This window comes from Netta rufina, assembly GCF_964035555.1.
Source record: "Netta rufina genome assembly, chromosome: 2".
Lineage (NCBI taxonomy): Eukaryota > Metazoa > Chordata > Aves > Anseriformes > Anatidae > Netta > Netta rufina.
This window is the reverse complement of record NC_140124.1, coordinates 9253380-9278475: the sequence shown is the minus strand read 5'-3', so window position 1 is coordinate 9278475 and position 25096 is coordinate 9253380. Positions and strand designations below refer to the sequence as shown.

The following is a 25096-nucleotide window of genomic DNA, read 5'->3' as shown; positions in this document are numbered from 1 at the left end:
GACATTTTGTTTGTGTAAGAAAGCTGAGTAATATAATGGGACTGTGGGAGAGAAGGCAAATGAAATGACTCAAAGAAGAAATGTTAAGCCAAAATGGGAAAAAAAAAAAGTCAGTGGGGAGGTCTTTGCTCACAAAATCAAAAAATTCAGCAGTGAATTTCAAGGTTGGTTTGCATAATTTTGCTTTCTTCGAAATGAAATGTTATGTGTCTCTTGCTTGGATCTACCTCTTTTTCCTCTGTTCTCAAGAGTCAGTAGTACAGCATTTGGTCCAGCTCTTAAATTAGTGATGTTACTAATTTTAATGTGAAAACATTATTTTTTTGAGGAATATTATGCAAAAAAACCCACCTGAACAAACAAACCTACTGTCAGGAAAAAAAACATACCAAGTATCTATAGCTCACTTCTCCAGGAATTTTCTGTGTGTGTATGTAAATATAGCACAGTCCTGTGGGCACATAAACGAGTAAGTATTCACCTATGTCCTTAAGCATCTTTTCGAAAATAAAAAATAAAAATAAAAAGTCCTGGGCAGTTATGCCTATGACAAAATGTTTCTGCCTAGTCACTTCATTAAAGTTTTTCAAAATATTTTTTTGTAATGATCGTCAGTTCTTGAATCTTGTGTGTATCTCATGTTTATAATGCAAAAATAAAACCTGCTTCGCTCTTGGAGTGAACTGTCAGTTGTGCTTCTCTATGAGAGACTGCAGTACTGTTGATGCATCATGGAAATGTGAAGTTAGGTGTATCTATTGAGAATGGAAGGAGATTGATCTAATTTTCTGAGGTCGAAATTATTCAAAGCCCTGATCTAGTGGGTGACATCCCTGTACATGGCAGGGGGGTTGGAACTAGATGGTCTTAAAATGGTCTCCACTTCTTGGGGCTGAGGCCGTCAGAAGCCCAGAAGATAGCATCACATTTTCCTTTGCCAAGGAGAGGAGTCATCAAGCATTTTGTAAAGCCTGGAGCAGATCTCTCTGCGTTCTTGTGTCCTTGGTTGTTTTGGGTTTTCTTCTAATCTTGTGACTTTCTTCTGTTGCACAGTGAAGGCTCTGTATCAGTGCTCTTTACTGAAAGGAGGACTGATGTAGATAAATTTGGAGATAAAACTTGCCAAACCTACTGCATTTAGGTACCTCTTAAGTTCAGATTGCTGTTTTTACAGAGCTCTTTTTAAAATCAATAACTTCGTGATTTTTTTGTGGGGAGGGGAACAGAACTACAACACAAAGATTGGACTGTAATGCGTTTGTTTTCTGGTAACCTATTCCTGAAGTTCTAGTATTTAATATGCGGCTTTCATCTTCATCTTTCATCTTCAAATACATATATTTGGCTTAGGTGCTTGCCTTCAGAATAACTCAGAGAAGACAAAGCTAGTTTCTGAGCACTGTAAAAAATAGTTTTCAATAACTTAACCTCAAAGTAACTTATTGTACACAAAATACATCCTAGGAGCAAATCCATATCTTATCCATACCACCTTTTAGTTTGAAATTTGGTGTTTGAGAGCCTTTATGGAGTTTGTCTTGATCTGCCCACATAAGCCTTCAGGGGAGTTGTGTGAAGGTCTCTATTTGTCTGTTTTCTCGTTTGTGCTACCTTTATGCTGCCTGTTTTGTAGGGACTGATGGCAGAGAGGAATTCATGTATTATAGGAGATAAATGCACATGGTAAAGATAAATGCACGTGGTTGGGATGTGTAAGTTCTTCATTCATCGTTGGATGCTGCGGTCGTGTCAGGAACCTAACTTTCAGTGGATGTGTTGTGTGAAGGTTATTAAGCAGTGTGTTAAGCAGTGAGAGAAGGGGTAGTGAGAGCGGGCAAAGAATGAAGTAAAGCTCCCTTCTTTGAACTCTGAAGTAGATTTTTTTTTCAGTAGAATATGCCCAAGTTCGGGTGAGCCTGTGTGAGAAACAGGAGATTGGGTTTGTTCGTGGAGACACATGCTGACAACTGAAGAAAAAATTGTTATATGAACAGCAATTCTGTTAAGAGTAAAGACCTCTAAAGAAAGTGTCCCAACCACACTATTAATAAAGTTAGTGTTAAAAAAAAACAGGACTTAAAAAGGATTTCTGGTATTATTTGGTATATTTAGATTCGCAGATGGAACACAGCAATTAGAGTAGTTACAGCATTTGCTCATGAGGAAAAATGCGGTACAAACTCGTACACCTGTGATTTGTGTGGCACAAGGGAGAAGTTGGATTCAGCGTGGAGCATGCAGGGCTGGGAGCTGTAGGATGCGGCTGCAGCGGTGTGAGCAGGCCAAGCAGGAGCAGTTCTCTGGCCATACGCTTGAGGGCTCTGTAGACTGTGCAGAAGCAATTTCAGCTGAAGAATGTATTTTAACGAAATTGGTGCATTGTACCTACGCGGGCTTTAATGCTTGCAGGGCTATTTGGCTATTTGCCATAATTGGCTTTCCATTCCCTTGATTGGAATCATAGATAAAAATTTGCTAATCCACTTTTCTTTGCTGAAAGTATTAGGAAAGTAATCCATCTTTTAAAAATGCTCAGGCAAAATCATATCGTATAAAGAATATTTTATGGAATAATGAGATTAATGAGAACTGTAAGGCATATGCAATTTAAAACATCTTTCTGTCATTTTAAGGGGAAAAACGCAATCCAGGCATTATAAAGCCATAAGTACTTCCTTTTTTTATGCACACGGAAGGCTGTATTTTAAATGTACATTACATGTTATTCTTTTGTCTACGCGATAAAACATGGATATATATTTAGGCATAAGAAACTGCTATTTATTTGTATTTTTCTTATGTTTGAAAATATCTGATTCAAAGTTCTTTTGCTGTGTTTTTCTTTTTCTTTCTTTCTCCTCTTCTGCCCACAGGGGATCAGAGCGCGCATTTTGGAAACTCTTGTAATGCTTATACTTCTTGCACTGCTTATCCTTGGAATCGTATGGGTGGCTTCAGCTCTCATAGACAATGATGCTGCCAGTATGGAATCTTTGTATGGTATGGAATTTTAAAAAACAAACAAAAAATGCTTTTGTCTTTTTTTAAATTTTAGAAATGGATATTTTCAAATAAAAGTATTTCTAGTAAATATTCTGAGTATTGCGAAGGTTGAGAAGTCATATTAATTTAATTAATGCCATTTTTTCTGTTCAGTAAGCTTATTAAGTCAGTTTCTAGCATGGTGAGATGTTTCTTGCTCCTGTGGATGCGATGTTGTGTATCTATATGTTAAAAGCAAGTGATTTAAGTGGGATAGGGATAAAAGATAAAGATATTTTTCAAGCTTAAGTGCTAGGACAGCTTGTTGCCTGCAGATTTATTAACTGAGTAATTGTTAGTTTATACTTCAAAACACAGAAATTCTTCAATCCTGGAGAAGAAATCTTAGGGAAAGAAGCTAATTCAGTTGTATTTGTGACATAAGTAGTCTATTCATAATGAACTGAGGCTGTGCTTAATGTGTTCTTTGCAGACCTCTGGGAATTCTACCTCCCATATTTATATTCCTGTATATCACTGATGGGATGCTTGTTACTTCTGTGTAAGTATTTCCCCGATTTTTTTTTTCCAAAAGATGAATGCTTCTATTTGTTTTTTAAAAACTGAAGGAAATTGTTCTTCAATATGAAAGTTGAATATGAAAAATTATATGTATTTTTATAAGATAGAATCTTAGTATAAACTTGTTACATTTGAATTCTGAAGTTTGTAAACCAGTTACATTTTCATAGAATACTTAATTTGTCCTGTGTTCAATAAACTATCCTTCTCCCTTTTTTAAATGAAAATATTCCTGTAAAGGCAGAAGCAAGAACACAACACAGCTAACTTTCGTAGTCATGAAACTAGTATCTGGCCAGTCCAGAGATCTGTTACTTGGTTTTGTACAAAACAAATGCAGTGTTTTTTAAAACAACAACAAAACCAAACTTATTCCAACCGGTCCTAGACAGAATTCTCTTGTCCCTGTTTAGGGGAGTAGAAAAGATCATGGGAGGCTCCAAACTGCACTTATAGTTTCATGCCTCCACTGCCCCCCGAATTATTATTAAAAAAAAAAAAAAAAAAAAGCCAAGGGGGGGGCACATCATCTCCTTTTCTAGATCATCATGTTTTCACCTGTTTTCTAAATTTTAAAGGTTTACAGCTAGCATTTATAGGGCTGTTGCTATGGATAAAGGATTGAGATTGATGGTAGTTTGAGGCATTTACATAAAACTAAGCAGATCAGTCTATGAAAGGTGTTACTGGGAGAACTTGGCTGAGTCTCCTCAGGTTCTCTGTATGTGGAGATTCTTAAATCCACAGTAATGGAAGGGGGAGAAGTAAAGAGTATAATTCTGACCATCTCATTCATGAACACCTAGGCTCTTTGAGACTGATTCACAACAGTTGCTCAACCTCCTAATGGGGAACTTGGCTTACAGACTTTTACATGTGCCTTGCTGTCAGTTTCAGCAGAGCTGAAAATTTAGCATGTGTTTTGGGGCTACTGTGTAGCAGTTCACCCCAATCATTGGGATCAAATGCCAATTTTAGAGCACTCATTTGTAACTTAAACAACCAAATCACTGAAATTACATAAAGCCCTCCAAGCTGTTACCTGTGTAGCTGAAAGGGCAGCATATAGCAGTTAGAAAGGGGTGGATGCTGGGGTGGAGCTTCATTAGATCTGCAGTTGGCTTAATTGCTGAAGCAGTGTATCAGGAAGTAAGTGATAGGTTTATTGAGAGGGTTATTTGCAGCAGTCTCTTCCCTTCTCTCCTTTGCCTGCAGGCTCCCCCTATAGTTTGGGAAGACTAGCTAAGGGTAGTCTTTATCAATACTTTTGTATTCTTCTTCTAATGTGTAGTAGCCGTAGTGAAGCACTCATTAGTAAAAATGAACGTAATCCTCACTAAAATCTTGTTTGCTGCTTCTTGTCTTATTTAACCTAACTACTTTATGATCAAATAAACTATAAATATATCCTCATCTGTGCTGTTACAAATTCCTTCCATCTCCTACATGCTTTAGTATTTGAAGGCTGTTCTCCCTAAACTGTTGATAATAAATTATTAGTGAAAGATCAGAGTCTAATCCTTTCTCCCAACAAGCATATGTGCACCATACCTGGAAACCATCAAGTCTACTATCAAAAGGGCAATCTGTTACTTCATAAAAAAGAAAGTAGCTTAAAATCTGGTAGCTGAGCCTACTGCCAACTGAAATTACAGTGAACTTTTACAGCACGGTGGTTTCATGATCTCTTGACCTTACAGCTACAGCTACACCTGTGCTAGCAGATTAAATGTCAGAAACATTCAGCAGCACTGTGGCCAAGCAGTGTTATTCCACCCACCATCCACATCCATGGTATTGCAGTTTCCAGAAGGTGTCTGTGTGCACATTGCCTTGTGATAATGGTTCCTGCACTGTGTGAGCTCCAGAACTACACCTGGGAATTTCTGGGGAAAGTGCTAACTGGCCCAGGGCAAAATCATGCAGGGGATAGCTGTTGCAATTTACTCCTGTAGACAATCAAGTCTTAGTGCCCAGGAATGCTTCCTGGCACTGCTGAACATACTCATATAGACATAGCCTCTGGTGCCACATGCTTTGAATAAATAATTATGTAAGCAAGTGTAAGATATCTGTTTATATGGTGTTCCCTGATAACAAAAATCAGCTATGCTCTTGGAGAGATGCTTGTCTTGTTTGAAATCGAAAAATAGCAATAAGTTTTAAAGTTCAGGTTGGAGTTTGAAGTTCTGTTCTTTTCAAAACTGTACCTAGTTTTATGTGTAACGTGACATAAACACTGTACTTGCAAAGAAAAATCAGTCTTTGACTTAGAAATCACTGTTTTGTGTAATCTTCCTTCCTCTGCAGTATGCACGCCAGTGGGACTTTCACGGATGTTTACAGTAATGGGTCAGTTGCTGGTGAAGCCAACAGTAAGTGCTACACAAATCTGTGCTTGTGTGCTATCTGATAGATGGTACAGTGGCATTAAAGTGTTTTCTTATAGAATGGTTGTACTTCTACACAATTATCTCTTTTGTTCATCTGGTTTTCTATAGTCAATATTTTCTATAGTCAATATACTTGTTTTCAATTTTGTCTTATTGCACAAAAGCCTGCTTTCTTCAGTTTTTTAATAGTGTGGACCTTCTCTGGCTTACCAGGCTGTACAACCACTATTAGTATTAATATTAATTGCCAGTATTGCCTACTTTGTTTTGCAAATGCTTGAGAAGTGTGGTTTTTGTTCTGAGTTTGGGCGTTAAGGGTGTAAGACCAAACTAAGGCTGGATGGCAAGAAAACTACCTAGGGGTGTACTTAAATTAGTGAAATTGGCTTTGCCTGCAGGTAGTTGGCACCTGTTAGAACCTTTTAAACATAGATAATATATTGTAATTGTGCTGAATATGTGAGGGAATGGAAAGTTTGTACCATATGCAAATCTCCCAGTGACCTTGGTGTCATGTTTCCTAGTTTGTATTTACTAAAATTTGGGTGTGTTTAGGTCTTGCATTCCTTTTCATTAGTCAAGTCAATCCTGAAAATACAAAGAAAATATGTACCACTCTTTTGCTGTTTATAAGCTTTAAATTCAAAGTGCCTGACAGTAAGGTAGGTAGGCTTCATGTATTTTGCTTTTAACTTCCACTAGCAATTTATATTTGCTTGAAATATTGGCATATGAATTTTTTTTTTTAATTTACTCTTTCAAAATCTGCAGTTAGTTTTGTTTAAATTAAATTGAATGTGAAGGTCAACAGGTTACTTATCTTCTCCCTGCCACTATATAAAATGACCTGAATATAGGTTAGATGTACTGTCGCTCCCCTGTTCCCCAAGTAGTCTCTTTAGGCTGAAATTGAATATAAGAGTTTTAACCTGAAATTAAAACTTAACATAAAGTTTATTTACAGCAAAGAAACAGAACTGTAACATAATGGAATAATCTCCTATGGTGTTTTTTTTGTGTTGACATTATGAAGTTGCAGAATATATATTTAAATATAAAGGTTATTAGAACAAAACAAACCCAAGTAGGTCAAAAAGGTAAGTGACTTTCTGTTGATGCTTAGGTCATTTTTCTGTTTCCAAATACAGATCCTTGAAGACTTAGATGAGCAGATGTATATCATCACTTTAGAGGAAGAAGCAATTCAGAGGAAGCTCAATGGTATGCTTGTTCAAATACAATAGTTACAGTACAGTAAATACAAATTCTGCTTCAAATACAGAATTTTGAGTAGTCATATGTATTGATCTTAATGTTATGTAATGTTATATAAATATTCTCTCAGAATATTTCTCTCAGAGTTCAAGATTTTAGTATGTAACAATCATTACTAGCTTACATTTGATTGCTTACTGTGTACAAGATTGGCTTGTGTACTCTTTGTTTTTAACATGTTCATCAGTTTTAACATTGAGAATATTTTGAGACTGAGAATCCAAATCCTCCACCCTTACTGTAAAATTGTTTGGTTTGCTAATTGTGACTGTATTTTACTGTTGCCTGAAAAGCAGTGAACATACTTTTATTAGGAAGAGGCTCAATGTTCTGAATGATGAGCTTTGTTTATTTGGAGTACTTTTTCTGCTTCAGTGATGGTATAATGACTTGTTAGCTTAAATTATAAGTATCAGAGCAGTTCTTTATATTCTAGGAGCTACAGGGTAAATTTAATTGTTGTACATCCATTAATGAATAATTACAATGAATATATTATGTAAGCGTTTTAGGCTTTTTGTGTTTAGCATTACAATTCAGCAATTCTTGACAAGGTCTTCTTCTGAAGTATTTCAAAAGCAGTATTAAGTTTCAGCTTCTAAGATAAAGAACATTGCTGCATATATAATGCCAGTTATGGAAAATATGTAAATTCTATCTCTTTAAAATCCCATTGTACCAATTCTCTTCTAAATTGCTGTAAACTGCATGGATAAATCATCTGTCCACATTTCATACAATTACTTCTTGTTGGTAAAACAAAGATTATTCATGTCATGACTTTTGTCCATTGTTATCTTTTCTGGAAGGCATATGACTTATTTTAGCCTCAATTTTCTTTTTTTTTTTTCTTTTTTGCCTTTCTTGTTTACTTTTCAGTCATACCTCAAACCTTTCTTCTTTCACTTCTCAATAGGTCTCTGATAAAAGTTGGTCAGAGAAAGTATCTTTCATAACAGGAGGTCGTGGTCTTTGCTCCAGCATTTAAACGTGGTGGTGGAGTAGTGGCTTCTGTGCTAAAATCAGGCGCGGTTCCCAGTTTAAAAGCAATGCTCTCCTTTGCTGTTTTGGGAGCTCCAGGTTTTTTTATACTGACATGCATGTGTGTATATATATGTATGTATATGTATATACACATACAAATATGCAAAAAGGTGTGTGGAGTGAACACCTTTGAAGCTGTGATGGGGGTAATTAAAATTGTTTTATGTGTTTGATGTTAGCTAGGAACTGTAAAGTATTTGTTACTGAATATTTTATGTTGTCATGGTGATGGTGCTTATGTATGAGGAAAAGCAATACAGAAAATGGACAAATAGCTATTCAAGTACCTATTAGACCTAGTGCAGGGTGGTTTGTGCTGTTCAAGTGGAGAGTGTAGTTTAGATGATAGTCTGTTGTTTTTCTATGTAGGTGTGTGTCTATGTTGCAGTTTAATAATTTCACTTGTGAGATGAACCTAGTAGAAGTCTTTTAATTGGATCTGGATTTAGGATGTGTCGTTAAGGAAGTCGCCTGTATCAGCTGAAAGACTGGATTATTTTTCAGTGGATTGTTAAGAATTTAACATAAGCAGAACTGCAACCTAGGCAAATTCCACAGAGCTCACCATCCCTCTCCTGAGAGGTGAAAGATATGGGGCTTCCCTCTTCTTGGAAGAGGGAACTGAGTTCTGTTTCACGTGCTGAGGGAACGACATTGGCACCACTATCTGAAGGGCTGCTTGAAAACCTCTAGTTAGTTATAAAGAGAAAATTCATAGACTTCATTCAGATTTTTATCTGCTTTTTAGCTTAACTTGGAAATAACATGTAGGTGGAAGGGAATGTTGCATGCACAAGAAGATATTCTGCAAGGTTTTTGTGAGTAATTATTTAAGTAATTTTAAGTATGGTTTTCATTTATGTGGCAAGAATGGAAAGATTCATCCTCTCTGCCAGAAATCAGAAGGACATACAAATTACACCAGAAAAATAAATACCATTTTTTCCAGAACTATGAAGACGCGAGCTTATCCTGTTTACTGATTTTTTAAATGTATACAAATGTGTACTAACTACATTAATTAATGTAGTGCTGTGATGTTAGGCGGCATAATTTGTGATGTCTAACTTCACTTACGCATTTGTGTGTTATGGGGCTGTATCAGATACGTTAAGCTACAGACTTCCTATGTCGTGGCTGCTGCAACTTTCCTGCAGTTGTCATAGTGAAAATACTCTATGTGCTTAAGGAAGCCTGCTGGACAACTTAGCAATGATGTGTTTGGAAATATACACTCCATTTACACGCATAACCAAAGAGTTTTATATTTTATTAGAACTAATGAGGACCTGATGACAACCTTAAGCAATGCTTGGTGATGATCAGTGCTGATTATTTCTCAGTGGGTTAATTGCTATCATGCTCTTAACACTGCTGTGGCCAGTCCCAGCTGATGTGTCCTCAGACAGTGCCTGGACAGAGCAAGGTATTGCCATGAATCGCTGTTCCTACTGAATTGGCTGGGGAAAACCTCTGCTTTTGGAGGAGGGAAAGAGTTCAGCTGTGTGAGCTGTGCCCGTTATTAGTACAGATGTAACTGCCGTGGCTGTGGTGCAGTCGATAGAGTTTTCTGTAAACCTCCTCATATTTCAACCTAACTCTAACTGGGAAACTGCATGTTTTCTTTGTGGAAACTAAATTTTCTTCCTTCTCAGATGTTTCCAGTGTATAAGTGAAAATTGGAGGAGGCGGGAGGGGGAAGTTTGATCGTGTTATCTACCCTAGTATTTTTATCTGTTGAAGAGATACTGGGCTTCGGGAAAATGTTTGTTTCCAGTATATTATATTTCAGTACCCACAGCACTCCTACAGTCAAAGAATAAAGCTGGGACTTTTTTATATTAAAAGAGAAAAGTTGCCTTCAGCTATTAGTTTTCCTGAATCCAAAGAGACGGGTGGGGTAGGATCAAAAATACTTACTTGATCAAAGTTATTGGCTCTGAAGGTATCCTTACCTATGTAAGAAAGATGAAAGGTGTTGTTTTTATTGCACGCTAGTAACAGTGTAATTTTGAACTAATTGGTGTTGAACTGCCAATCACCTAGGGGGAATGCAAATAGATACTCTTACAATTTCCTTTGAGGTACTGAAATCTTATGTCGGGGCTGGAAGAAAAACAGAATAATACCGTTAAATTGACCTTAAATGAGCTGCTTTGTGGCTTTCTCGGAGAATCCCTTCTAACTTTTCATTGCTAGTCCAAACAAGTCTCGTCTACCAATTTGATTTATTGGCTAGACAGCGCTGACATTGAACTTTGTGCATGTTTGAAATAAAGCTAATGGTATAGAGCTTTTAAGAATTTAGCTGCATCCTTTTCAAATACTCTTTTGACTGATCTGAAACTTTGCTTTCCCCTCTCATAAAATATTCTTTTGTATAGCAACCTGTTTGCTACTAGTTTTAAGGAGGAACCACAACAGCATTTAGATATGATTCAGAATGTGTATGGAAGTGTTTCTTTAGGGATCTAATGTGATTTCATTGACTTTGCTGGAAAGACTCCCATGGATATCAATCTTGAGCTCTGAGTTCTTATATCCAAGGGGAAAAAAATGCATATATCTTGAATGAAGTTTTTCCCCAGAGACCCCTAAATCAATTATGGAGAAGAAAACGTCAGATGTTAACTTAAGTTTTCTTACTTTAACTGCTTCCATTAAAATTCTTGAGACTGTTTCCACTGAGCTCTCTAACTGTCCTTTTTATTCACTTCATAGTAATTAGTCATTCCATGAAATAGCTAGTTTAGACTTTTTGTGGAAGGAATGCCTCAGTTTATTTTTATAACAATAAAGAGACTTGTTTAAAAACAAAACGTTGTTCTAAAAAAATACACATTTTGATTACTTATTTAAAATACGCTGAGAAATGAAATTGACAGTCACTGCAGGCACTTCAGTTTAAGTGAATTTGTAGATCTTCCTGGTTAATTCTTGGATTTGAGATGTTTATATATTTGAAGCCACTGTAAATATTACTGCATATGTTTTATGTCACTGATATGAAAGATAAGTGCAGGCATAACATAGAGGAAACTTGTTATATGCAAAAATGTGTGTGAAAGAAGTATGCAATTAAATCCCCCCCTTTTTTTTTTTTTTTTTTTTTTGGAAGATGTGTATGCCTGGTTGAAAATTCGACTGTAGTGAAAAATAATATACTCTGAAATAGTAAAAGTTTAAAAAAAAAAAAAAAAATCCAAAATCTAAGAAACATTTTTCTTTATCTTGGTTTTCATGTAGGACTTCACTCTGTTGGATGCTGCAGGAATATACATGGGGGCTGGCTGGGATGAGTAATTTACCTTGTTATCTTGTACTGAGATTGCTAAATGGATCAACAGACAACAGAAAATAAGGAAATAATGAGACTGGACCATAAAGTAGTGTTAGCGTGCCAGCAGCCTAAGTGCTATTTAGTTTTTGTAGGCAAATGATCAAGATATGAGATAAAAGCCTGGACAAGACTATTAGTCTCATAGAAATTTATTAGTGTTTAAAAAAAAAAAAAAACTGCAACACTGTTATTATGGGTTAGCCTGCAATCAAAGGCGAGGCCAAGGGTAGGGAATGGCCAACAAGCAGAAGGGTGTCAGTGTAAATCAAGAAAGAAGATAACTTAATAACTTTGGGGTTATTAAGACCTTGAACTGCCACAGTGTTTTGACAGAATGAGATTGGCCTGGAATAGGCAGGAAATATATGAGCACTCAATTTATTATCAGGTGAGATTATTGAGAAATTAAAGGCATGTGAATGAGAGAAAGATGAGTAGAGGGTGTTTGTGATTTAGCCCAGGGAGTGTATTTCCAGGGTGTGATTGCAAAGAGTAAAAACTGAAGTAGAAATAACGAGAGCTGAAAGAGCAGATTTCTCGTCAGCATTTCTCCATTGTATTGTTGCTTGAATGTGGAGAGCAAGAGTAAAGGAGAGAAACCAAAGTGTGCCTGCGCTGGAAGGGTTGGCTGGTTGAAAGAGACTTGGAGGTTGAAGAGAAGAGGATGCAGAGGGAAATGGGCTGGGCTCCTTAGACATGGTAGAGAGGAGGAAGAGTTGATGAGCAACTTCTCTGCCTTGCTCGTTTTCTGCCTAGAACTAATATTACAGCTGTCTAATATCACTAATATTACAACTGGAGGTCCAGTCACCAGCTTAATTAGTTTGGAGGCAAAGGTATACTCTGTCACTAAGGTGCTAAACAATAATGCCCTTGAAGGGCATCCAGAGGTTCTTTGCATCTTCATACGTGTCATATGGAGACAAAGAATGACACATTTAAGCCATTCAGTGTCAGGCTGCCACACCATAACTGGTTTTTGAAAAAGATTTGAAAAATCTCAAACAAAAAACCTTGCTCTTTAAAGCCACAAGTGTTAATGTGTTGTGTCCTAAACATGGATTTTCACAGTATGTCTTCCAGCACTATAGTTAGTCCCATCCAAAACAAAATTTCTTGTGTTTTAAAAGGTACCTCTTCCACAGTTGAATACCAGACAGTAGAGTTGGAACGGGAGCTTGAAAAAGTGAAAAGCAAGAAAACAAATCTAGGTAATATACTTTTTTCATACTGTTTCATGTGGATTGCAATTTAATAAATGACTTTAAGATATTATGTTCAGTTTTTAACAGTTGCTTGATTGATCCCAATTGTTTCTAACCAAATATGTACATTCTCAGTCCTTTCAAACTATTATAGTTTCTACAAGTGTATCATATGGAATCATTGCCCCTCACCTAACAAACATACTTTAAATAGGGAGTTGGATTTGAATCTTATTTTTAACATAATTTTTGAGAAGTTGTGACACTTCTTGGCATGGAGATCAGTAGCACAGTCTTTTTATATGTCATGTTATATTTATGATTATTTGGGATAGCCTAAGACGTTACTTTCCTGTCTCTTTGGTTTTGAATTATTTCTCTTAAAGTCAAATTGTTGAACAGGGAAATTCTTGGCGCTTTTGTGTGTTTTTGTGATACTTCTCATAATGGCAGCTACTCAACAGGAATCTCCCTACTTATTCAAAGGCTTGGAGTATTTTGCATTTGTCAGTATTTTATGTGCAAAGGTAAAGATGGTAGTAAGAAGTTGTTGGGTTTTCCTTTTAGACACGCTAGTGATGTCCAATATGTTAGTCTTGTCTCTCTTCATTTATGTCACAAGAGGATAAATATTTGAAATTCCTTTTTTTTTTTTTTTAAAGGTTATATTAAAATATATATAAACAAATTCTATTCTGTATTTTATATTGCAATATTCATTGGATAATTATGGTGAATTATGATGAAACATGCCTTTAAATAAGAAAAACTTTCTTCTGTATGTCCCACCATTCTTTCTCTAGAGGCTTTTCTTTTTTTTGAATGCTTTGTACAGTTCCTCAGAATAGATATTTTTATGAACTTGTTGTTGTCGATTCACAATAATATTGCTTTATCTACAGTTTATAATGGAGATGTAAATAATTGTTACTTGTTTTACTCTGAACTGATCTATGATATCGTATTTCTGTTCTGAACAGAACGGCGGAAAAAAGCTTCTGCTTGGGAAAGAAATTTAGTTTATCCAGCTGTTATGATATTGCTGCTGACTGAGACGGTAAGAATTTTTTTTTTTTTTTTTTTTTTTTAAGAAAGCAGTTTGGGGAATTCTTCAGTCATTTGGGGGTGTACTTTTAAAATTTTTGAGTGATGTCTCTAAGCAATAAAATCAATACTCTCTTGATCATCTTAGTAGAACTTACTTAACATTATGAAGTCAGGTGAGGATATGTACTTCCATTGTTCAAACGTGGAATACTTTTAAATAATGTGACTGTTTCTCGTTCTTTACAGTCCATCTCAGTCCTCTTAGTTGCTTTCAACATTCTTTACCTGTTGGTTGATGAGACTGCAATGCCAAAAGGATCAGGGGTAAAGTAAACTTCTCTTACATAATTTTTATAATGCTAGTAATGCTTTGGAGCCCTTACAGAAGTTCAAGTTAGAACTTGACTTTTGTTTCTCTCTTTCAGTCCTGTATAAGCACTTTCAGTCCTGTATAAGCATTTACTACATGTCTTGTTATAGTGTCTTCTTAATAAAATCAGCACAGAATCTTTACAGTAATTCAGTCAAGTAAATAACTAATCTGGGGTTTTGCATTTCGTGTGTTTTACTTTTAACACTGTTTAGAGATATTCAAGAAAATAAATGCATTAAAAAGCAATATGAAAAGCCTTTTTTGTGTTTGTGTTCCTCTTTCAAAACATGAGCATTTTCTTCTTTTACGGTAAAACATAAACTTTAAGAAAGTAAAGAACAGCACATTGTATAATAGTGTCTTTAATCACAAGAGTTTTTATTAATTTGCTAATGCTTTCTCCTGACTATAGGTCTGTATAAGCTTGTGTAGCTATAAAAGCTGATTAGTGGTGATGACCACTCTGTGGCATTGCAAATACCTAGTCATCTTCTGAGATCTCTTATTTTGGTTTCCAAAGCAACGGAATATGTATAAAATGTGTATTTTAACTTCTGCCTTAGTACATTTCGCTCAAGTTCGAAAGCAAGCTGATAAAATTGCACGAGATGTGAGATTCATAGGTTATAACATCACTGTGATGCTTAAATAATTAAGTTTATTTCATCTAGGAAGTCTTTTTGGTACTTGTACAGGTTAACTTTTATGCATGTTGCATGTACTTAATTAAATCAGGCAAAATATTTTTCTCCTTCTAGGGTCCTGGAATAGGAAATGCATCCCTATCCACATTTGGTTTTGTGGGAGCAGCACTTGAAATCATTTTGATTTTGTATCCTTTCTTTAAAAACTGTCTGTTAACAAGTATTCTGTCTAGTTTTCTGGGACACTGGTAATTTACTAAAACACTTGCTTGGAAAGAAGAGAGAGGTCTGTCCTTCTTAAGCACTCGAAGTGTTTTTTTGTTTTGTTTATTTCTCCCCCCTCTGGTTCTTAAGACTTTTAGGAGACTGCTGAGAACTTGAGTGAAGCACGCATTCTTTGGAGGTTCCTTTTTCCTTGATTCTCACAGCTATCTTATGGTGTCCTCTGTCGTCGGCTTCTACAGCCTTCGTTTTTTTGAAAATTTCACTCCCAGGAAGGATGACACAACTATGACAAAGGTAAGGTAAAGTCTATGGTGGTGATGGCCCCCTCCTCTCTCTTGCCACCCAAGACAAACTGACTCTTTTAGTAATTGCCCTGAATGGCTCATTTGCAGTGATCAGTATTTGTTTGTAAGCTGCGTAAACACAAACTGGAAGATTTTCAAAATGCTGAATGAGTGGGAAAAAGGATGTGCTCTGTTTAGTTTGGATGGCATCCATTCACTTGTAAAAAGCTGGGAATAGCAGAGCTTGTTAACTAGCTATAGAAAAGCTAGTGAAAGAACTTTTTTCAAAGGAAACGTATTGCTAATGAGTAACTTTGATTGTGCTAACTGTACTTCAGGGAGCTTGTTTGAAATCTGAAGAACTTGGTTGCTAGAAGTAATACAGACAAAGTAATTCAAATTTGAATAATTAAACTAAGACTGAGGAGGTCTATTCAGCAACATTTTGCAGTTTGAGGCTAATTTTACTTTTTACAATTTAGCATTGGCTTCAGAATAACCTAATGCTAAGGAACGTGCTTAGTTTTTTGGAAAAATATTCCCACAGCTGACAAGGGGAGGTGATCAGTAACCAAGGAACAGATGTTGAATTTAATTATTTATTCAATGTTTCACTTTAAGAAATAGAAAAAAAAAAAAAAAAAAAAAAAGCATTTTTTAACCATAAATTATTGGAAGTGAGGAAGTAGGTAAACATTGAATGGGTATAGTAGATTAGGGACTTGGAATGTTATTAATGCCTTGTATAGTTTGTTTACAGTACACCAGGAATAGCGTACTATTAATAAATAGTGAATGCATGAATATCTACTTACTTCTCAGAAGTTTTGTTTTTTCTTTTAAATTCTGATAGAATTAGAGCTGAAGAAAGTGATCCCTTGTGAGAGAAAGAAGTTTCAATTACTCTTTATAAAGGCTTCACAAAAAGTAGAGTAAAATCTAACAGCTGAGATTTTTTTCATGCTATTTAAAGTAGTCAACAGGCATTCAGTTGAAAGGAAGCTCTTTGTTGTAATTTTTTTAATAATGCTAATCCTTCAAGCAGTTGCATACAAAGCTTAAGCTGATGTATCAGTCATCTATTCTAAGCTCATGGAATAGCTGTTCTATAAAAAGTTTGCAGGAATTGAATAAACAGTTGATGCTTTGCAGTGTGCTAATTTTGAATTATTTTGAATCCAGACATAGTTAATACTTTGATTAAAAGTAAGTGATTACATATTTGATTTTTAACTCTTGGATGATCTTCAGTTGTATAACACCGTATGGAGAAGTGTGACAGAAGTAAGACTAACTGTATGTTATTGTGAAATACCTAAGGTTTGTTTTTGAACAATGATACTTTAATTTTTTTTTTTAATTTTGAGATGTTTTTTCTATTTTTAACAATTCCATTTATAATATAAAGACTGTTTCTCATTTTCAAACAGATAATTGGAAACTGTGTCTCAATCTTGGTGCTGAGCTCTGCTTTGCCAGTAATGTCAAGGACACTGGGTAAGTGAAATGTACAGCATTATAATATAGAATATTATAATAAAGGACACTTAATTGAGTTTTTTAAAAAGGAACAATCTGTAGCTGTCATGTTGTCACCTGTGTTTGTGGCCATACACATGGGCTGTGTATGAAACTGCAGAACGTGCATTTTAAAAAAAAGGATTTTCTAGAGAACTGTTTTCTAACAAGCCAGGTCAGATTTTAAACTTGAAAAAGGCAATTGTGCGATGAATAGACATAGAGACTGTGCATTCAGGGCAGTATAAAATAGTTTCATGTTCACTGTCAAATTACAGAAATTTCTATCAGCAATGTGAAGACCAGGCTACTTTCATTTTCTGTAAATTCTGCTCCCATCCTGTGTTCCTTCAGTCTTCAAATAGAAAAATTAGGAATCCAACATAGTAAAATCGAAATAATTCTGATTTTGTTAAGAACTCGCAGTAGCATTTGAAGTGAAAAACTATCTTAGCCAGTTGGAAAGACACGACGTTTTGTATCTTGACAAAATTGTTTAATTGGTTAATATTCAACTTGAATTCTTGAAGTTAGATTGAAAGAGTTTTACAAAGTACATAAATGTACATATTTAAGTAGTGCAAGATACTTGCAGCTAATGTGAATTTAATTTGCAAAATTAAAAAAAAAAAAAATAACAAAAAGCTTTACCTCAGGCTGTGTGTCATAAGTAGAAGTTTAGGAGTTCAAGCTTAGGCCCACAGAATACTATTGTATACCCAATAGTTCTGTAGCTGATTCTTTTCAACCAGAGTGCTGTGAAATTGAGAGTAGCTAGTATTTTCCAGTAAGCCATGCTGCATCTTTTTGTGCTGTGTATCCACAGATTACTCTTATTAACTAAATTATTTTTATAACAAAAAGAAACTTGACATAATGAACAAGTGAATGACTGTAATGTAATGCATTTTGGAAAGCTGAATCCTAAAGCACATGTTCTAGAGCTCACATTTTAAAAATCTGTAGCAAAACTTCTTAAAAATGCAGTTCTAGAGTATAGCCAGTTTAAGATCTTGATAATAAAACAATGCTAGCATTGAACAAGATATAATATCAAAAACTTAGTGGCTTAAAGTCGAATTATAACATTAATGCAGCAAGATAGTGGACAATACTAATCATTTGTTTAAAAAAAATCATTGTTAATAGTCTGTGAGATTAACAGTTGATAATAAATGGTTTCTGTGGAAGAATGTATACATGCTGGGTGCATTGTTGTCTCATAGGAAACAGATTAATGGTAAAACTCGCTTTAAAAAAAAAGCCAACAAATGAAATTCCTGGATAGTTTGCCATAGAGATAAATAAAAGAAGAAAAAAGATGGAACAATTAACACACAGCTAACAAATGCACAGACACAGCTGTCCAAACAGGATTAATAGAGTGTATTAGAGTACAGTGAGTCATGTGGTGCTTTGCAGAAATATCAACATGTGTTGCTCTACATGCTACCGCCCTGTGGGACTCAATAGATGAAAAGAAAGAAATATGTTAAGCAGACTCATAGTCTTTTCACATCATTAAAAAAACAAGTTTCTAGGCTATGTAGAAAAGGCTAGGGTTTATCATTATAGGAAAAGTAAAATAGCAGAAGTTATCTAGTACAAGTACTGACCTTTTTCAAGCTTTAAAGATGTAAAAAAAAAATAAATCTGATATTTCTGTTATCCACCACCTACACGGCAGTGCTATATGTCTGTAATCTTTCACTCTTTAGAACTCCATCTTTAGAACTCCATCTCAATCTTTAGAACTCCAGGATAAGTTCAGTCATTTTATCCATAACTCTTCAGCCTTTTAGTAGTCCTGCTTGAAAACTGTTTCCCACCAGCACTATGTTGCTAAATACTAGGAAACAAATTAGGAACAGGGCACTTAATAGCCAGAGACATAGAAGCAAGGAACTGCAAACAAAATTGAGTTTTCTGATACTTGTAAGTTTTCCCAGAATTTTTTTGTTTATCGTGATTGAATAAAAAGTGATATGAAACTCATGTCAGTATAGTTTAAAAATATAGTGTTTCTTTTTTTAACATGAACAGTTCTTTTTTAACCTGATTTTTTAAACCTAAACAGTTCTTTAGTGTATTACTTGGTAAATTATGATGAACGTTCTTGGACGTGTGTCCACTAGAGATGTAGTTTTCTGTTCTGAGTTTTCCATACTGAAGTCTTGGGAGCTGTGTTCTCTATAGGCTGTGTAGGCTTACTCTGTAGGAAAGTCACAAAAATTTAACCCTTTCCTCCCACAAATGTACAAAAAGGTACTGCCAGATTTTTTTTCTGATGAGCACTGATGTTTGTTTATAGGAGGAAAATGAATGTAACTTATGTTACAGAAGTGTCAGGCTTCATTTTCATTTATCCTTACAACTCCTGCAACAATGCTATTCTTCCAAACCCCTTTGTGTCAAGGGGTATTTTTTTTGTTTGCAAATAAACTTATTACCCAGTGTTTTACCTGTTTTGTTTCTTTTTAAGGATACAAAGCCTGTACATTGAAACTTGAATTTCTCTGTTGTCCTGTAGCTCTGCAGCCTGAGTAAAACACTTTTTCTTTGGAAATGTTCCAAAGGACGCTGCTTTGCTTCAAGTGTGAAAGCAACTCATGTTTATTATTTTTTCATCTGTTTACCAGTTATTCAGTCAGCCAGTTTCTTCTTGTACTAAGACTTTTGTGCTTTTTTTATATTTCTACCTGTCTGATTAACTTCAGTCTTTTTTTTTCTTTATCCTTCTAAACATTTTACTTTCTTCATGGTGGCGTGTTTTTCTTCAGATACAAAATTTGATTCCTGTATATATTTGTATGTATGATATTTTTTTAATGAGTGTGCTGAGTACAAGAAGCATGTACAGCTTTTTACATTGTGATGGCTGGCTGATGAGTATTGAGGACTGAGCCAGGATCATGGTGCAATAAGATTCGTAAATGCCAGGTTTATCTTTGAAAAGAAGATAGCTGACCTTTAATTCTGTCTCTTCACTTATTATCACTGGTGATAGTTTTCAAAAAAAAAAAAAAAAAAAAAAAACCTTTACAATAAGATGATAGAAAATTTGCTTCCAGCAACTAGGACTAGTTTCAGACTGCAAAGCTTCCTGCTGCTGTAAATGTGAAGAATCACCAATTCTAGACAACTGTGTTTGGGTTATCATCTCAGTATTCTGCCTTTTAGTCAATGCAGTCTTTGATGTAGACCTGGCAAAGGAACAACCTGTGGCTCTTCTGCCTTCTGGGATGTACCCTATAGCTTATAGACACTTCCACATTAATGACAAATCTTGCTCACTTAGCTTTAGTGATTGACTAGCCTTTGATCAGCACAAAGCCCGAGTGTCATTGTTTAGAGGTCCACTGTGAAGACCACCTGTCAGCACTATCTTTCAGCCAAACTCTTTTCCTTCTGTGCAAATACTCTGTGGCTGTAGAGGTGGAGAGCTCTAGGAGAAAAACTGCCCTTGGAAAGAGGTCTTTACAATTCCATTTTAAAAACAGTGGTCCTGAAAAACACATACAAAGGCTTACTGTTAGATGTTAAGGATTTCATGGAAACCATTTTACTACCTGTATTGCTTAATAAGAAAGCCCACAATGTGTTAGCATTATCGGGAATAGATGTGGATTTCAGGAGAAAACGATATCTCAAGCAGTTTTCATACTAATACTGATTTTCCTAGTTGTATTCATTGAAATAACAAAGGCAGAATTCTTACCCAGAGTCAAAAGTTACTTTAACTTATGTTATTCAAATGTTTTATTATGAAATCCAAGAAACATTTTGAAAAGCATCTTCCCATTTTATAGTAGTCAGTAAGTGGACAAATGACTTTGATAGCATTTTCTTGTGTATTTAACCATGTCTTAATATATGTTGTCTTAAAGAATTTTGCGTTATGTATGTAAAGAGTAATAGAGTGAAACTTGTGTGTTTCTTCTATAAACGTAATCAACATTTTAATGCAAATCTCAAATCCAATTTTATCAGGAATTACTCGATTTGACCTGCTTGGAGACTTCGGAAGGTTTAACTGGCTGGGAAACTTTTATATTGTATTATCTTACAACTTGCTCTTTGCTATCATGACAACGTTATGTCTGGTCAGAAAGTTCACTTCCGCTGTGCGAGAAGAGCTCATGAAGGCGATAGGTAATTGTAGCACTGAAAACTTAGTTTGTGCTTGAACTTTTCCTTTCTCCAGCATTGATACCTTGTTGTGCTACTGTGAAAGTTCTTATAACCCATAGAAAACTTTTTTCTTGTGCATGCAAGTTTTTGTAAATGAAGATATGAAAGAATAGCCATGTGTTATTTCAGAAGAGTTGAGAGCTAGGTATAATGATCTTAATGATGTGTACGTGTATTTGTTGACTGCAGTTAGATTTTTTTTTTTCCATTTTGTGAGAGTATAAAACCATTTATTGGAACTCTGAGCATGCAAACGAAGCCTGAATACTTATCAAAGTGTGAGTAGTGGTTGTCAGTGACCTCTTTAGGGGAACTTAGCATTTGTTGGCAGTTGAAAGATAGCAGTAACAGGTTTTTAATCTTTTTTTCCTTTGTTTTTTATACAGATTGAGTCACCTAAGCCTTAAATTCTCCTTGTGTATATTACAATGGGCTGTTTTCATAGTCTGCATTCCAAAAAGCTTGCATATGGTTTTTTGTTTGTTTGTTTAAAGCAACTTATTAGTTCCCCAAAAGTAGTTTAGTGGAAATCTCAGCTGCTTTCTTGCGATGTTTTAAAGTGCTACGTGTTCAGAAAATCCTTGTAGAGAATGTATGGAATTTTAATAACTGGCTGAGTAAAACCTATAGCTGATATAATCAGACTTTTAATCAAATGGTGCATTCATGTTTAAGAATTTGTGAGTATGGCAGTACAAAAAAAGCTTAAAACATATTTGATATGAAGAGGTTGTTACTACATCTCATCTCTACTAATGGCGATGAAGCTCCTGCCTTTTGTACAATAGAACAGTATTTGCTTAAGTCGAAAGGACCAACAGTGAAACTTGGGTGTTTGTTTATAACCGCAGGTTCAGTTTGTAGTGTTGAAAATGTACACATGTTAGTTTTCACTGATTACTGCTTTCCAGAGTTGTGAACTTGGTAAACAAAATCTGAGCAGTTCCTAGAGTGCGCCTCCTAGAGTGCAGCTCTGCTGGTGGCAATAAGTTAAACTGAGGCCTATTAAACAGTGCAATACAACGAGGAGACTCTTGGGCTGTTAGAGGCCATTCTGTCATTTGTGATGTTGAGTTCTCAAGCTTGGAGGGAACAGATTAGTAGGCTGGGGTGTATAAACCCGTCCATTGATTTTTATGCTAAAAGTAATTTTATAGAAGCTCTATAGTTGATTGAGATAGATACGTAATGTGGGTTGATGTATTTATCATTATTCCCCAGCATTTAGTTAAGGTCATGTTATGAGAAAAGGCCTTGATTCTTTTCTTGATTTATCCCTGTCAAGTGACTTTTATAATCTTTAATAAAATTTCATAATATTTTTGTGTAAACTGTAAAGGGATTACTCCGTATAATGCAATGGATGTTACAGAGCTCCAACTTTAGTCATCGTGGGCTTATAGCAACAGGTCAGGTGAAACTTCAAAGTTTGTCTGTCTTAAAGCAAATGATGTAAAGGAATTATCTTGCTAATTCGTGGCATTTCATTAAACTTGTAGTGTGTAATCAAAAATTATATAAATTGAAAGCACATTAACAATATTAGTTTGCGTGTGTCTTTCTGAATAGCTGTATGCATGAAACATGGAAGAATCTTATTTTTTTTCCTTACTGTGTAATGTTTTGCAGGATTAGATAAGCTTCATCTGTCAAACAATCCAAGAGACTCTGAGACAAAGCCGTCTGCAAATGGGCATCAGAAAACACTGTGATTAACAATCACCTGCAATCAACAGAGCTGAAAACATCAACCTCGTGGCATTCCTGTCATCTCATCAGCTTTTTTATATTGATTTTATTTGTTCATGATCTGGGTCCAGCCTTGTCTCATTTTTTGATGCTGGTGTGCTTCTGTGGAAGTTAGCTGTATCAGACTCTTCTCTTTCCAGTTAACTTTTGGTCTGCTTGTTTATTTCCCAGTACGTTAATGCAGGAGGTGCCTTGAAGACTGGAAGCTGAAGAGAATAATGCATTCCTTTTTGTTGACGGTCTCATATCTTTAGATGCAAACCTGCTACCGTTTGAATTCACAGTACCTCCTGTGTAATGCAGACACAGCTACAAAGAATAACTTTGGGACTTGGTTTAAAAAACAAAAAACAAAAAACAAAAAACAACAACAAAACACTTGAAGCCCAATAGGACCCTTACTGGAAATGTAAGCTACCTGGAACATGCATCCTCAGCAGTAGATAATCAGTTCCACTAAGAATGCGTTAAAAACAAAACTGGTAGCGACCACAGTTCCTTTCGTGCTAGAGTTGGGAGGCAGTTCATAGTGTAATATCACGAAGCTTTCTTGGAAGGCCAGCGTTTTCAGTTTCTGTTCTTAGCTCTAAAAGCCAGGTTGCTTTACTGGTAGTCAGGCAATATCTTATCAAATAGAGTGAACCACAGTATGAAGATTAACTTCAGTGTTAAATCTGAGCCTAGTATGCTTTGTAAAAAGCTGCGTAGACCCCTTGTCACAGCTCTTACAGTTCTGTAAGCTATTGTGCCGTGGAGGTCACTTACCCTACCAAGAACAGCCCTGTAAAATTCTGTGTGAACTACTGTGTATAAGCAGTACTTGTAATCAGTGCAAGTGGCACAGGCCTAGGAGGCTGAGGTTGCAGGTTTTTTTTTTTTTTTTTTTACAGTGTTCTTTTAATTTGAAGTAAATTATTTCTCTGAATTTATAGCTACCTGGATTTCTGTTCAGTGGTAAAACACAGCATCTTTCACTAGTCTGTTTTTTAATGTACACATGAACGTGTATATAGGCCTACAAGTGTAGATATAAATTAAATTCTAAGCTTATAGAGATGACGTAGGTGGCTTGGTAAGTAAAACGTGTGTGTTCAGTTTGGTAGTGTGAATTTCCACGATGTTACAATTTAGCTGCTCAAAGGCCTTAAATTCAGAATGGCATTGACGGGTGGTAACGTCCTTTTTCTTAGCATCACTGCAGCCTTAGGAATCCTATAAGCAGTCTGTAATAAACACAAAAAAAAAGGCCAAAACAACACCCACCAACAAAAATATTGAAAATCTGTTTGCACGTTCATCCTGCTCTGCCACAAGTAATCTTCAAACAGATTGGAATAAGGACAACTTCAGTGTGCGCCCCATACGTAGCGAGTCAGAGAACGTTCTTGGTTATTTCCTATTTCTGTAAAACTGAAGTATGTCTGGAGTTTGAGGTCTTATATGTGATCAGGCTGTGACAACTAACTCTCCAGCATGGTTCCAGTATGGGATAAACCTTGTGTCAGAAACTTTTGGGCTGTTTTTGGGCTGTTCTCATGAGAAGACTGCTCTGGGCTGTAGACCTTACTACTGTGTGTGTGTGAATGTGAGTTTTTTTTCCGTTTTGTTTACTTGTATTTGTTTTTCTCCAAGTGCTTCAAAAATCAAGCTCCAGTGCACATGAGGATTTCTCAGTTGTTTTGCAGGCTGCCTTTTCTGACTTGAACTGGGGCACAATGTAAATACTGCTGTAGTAAATATGAGAGAGTTACTTTTTGTGTGATTAGTATGAATTCAAGGCTTATTAAACTGACTATTGATGTGTTGTACTGAGTCTTGGAAGACTTAAAGTAAAATTGGTTGATTTTTATGAAGATTTCCAAGCATTTTTTTCTGTTTGACTTTAATGCTGACATTTTAGTGAGAAATCTTTACCTGCGTCCAAGTTTCCCAGCCAAGAACAGGGAGCTAGAATTAAAAGTTGTTTGAGAACGTGTTTACATTTAAAACATCGGGAGATTTGTTATTAGGGGTTTAATTCAGGTATTCTCAGAGTTTTTAGCCTTATATATTAGCATTATAGTTGAAAATAACTTAAATGTATCCAATTTTCCACGCAAGTGATAGTATGACCAAAATTGTCCTAGTGTCTTAATGGGGCCAGTGAATTGTGGTATATGAGGCTAGTTAGCTTTATTAAAATATTATCATTATCATCAGTTTAAGACAGTTATATAAATATGTTCTGAAGAAATTTAAGGAATA

General features: G+C 35.5%; 1 protein-coding gene across 1 annotated transcript in view; it reads left to right on the top strand.

Annotated features, from left to right (window-relative positions):
* Positions 1-24701, top strand: part of LMBR1 (limb development membrane protein 1) — a 65881-nt gene extending 41180 nt beyond the window's left edge. The window contains exons 6-17 of the mRNA XM_084281846.1: positions 2874-3000; positions 3476-3544; positions 5875-5939; positions 7106-7178; positions 12747-12827; positions 13802-13878; positions 14115-14192; positions 15000-15073; positions 15314-15404; positions 16825-16891; positions 20903-21064; positions 22733-24701. Coding sequence (XP_084137972.1) covers positions 2874-3000; positions 3476-3544; positions 5875-5939; positions 7106-7178; positions 12747-12827; positions 13802-13878; positions 14115-14192; positions 15000-15073; positions 15314-15404; positions 16825-16891; positions 20903-21064; positions 22733-22815 — 1047 coding nt within the window. The 3' untranslated portion in view covers positions 22816-24701. The remainder of the gene's footprint in view (positions 1-2873; positions 3001-3475; positions 3545-5874; positions 5940-7105; positions 7179-12746; positions 12828-13801; positions 13879-14114; positions 14193-14999; positions 15074-15313; positions 15405-16824; positions 16892-20902; positions 21065-22732) is intronic.
* The last annotated feature ends 395 nt before the right edge of the window (positions 24702-25096 follow it).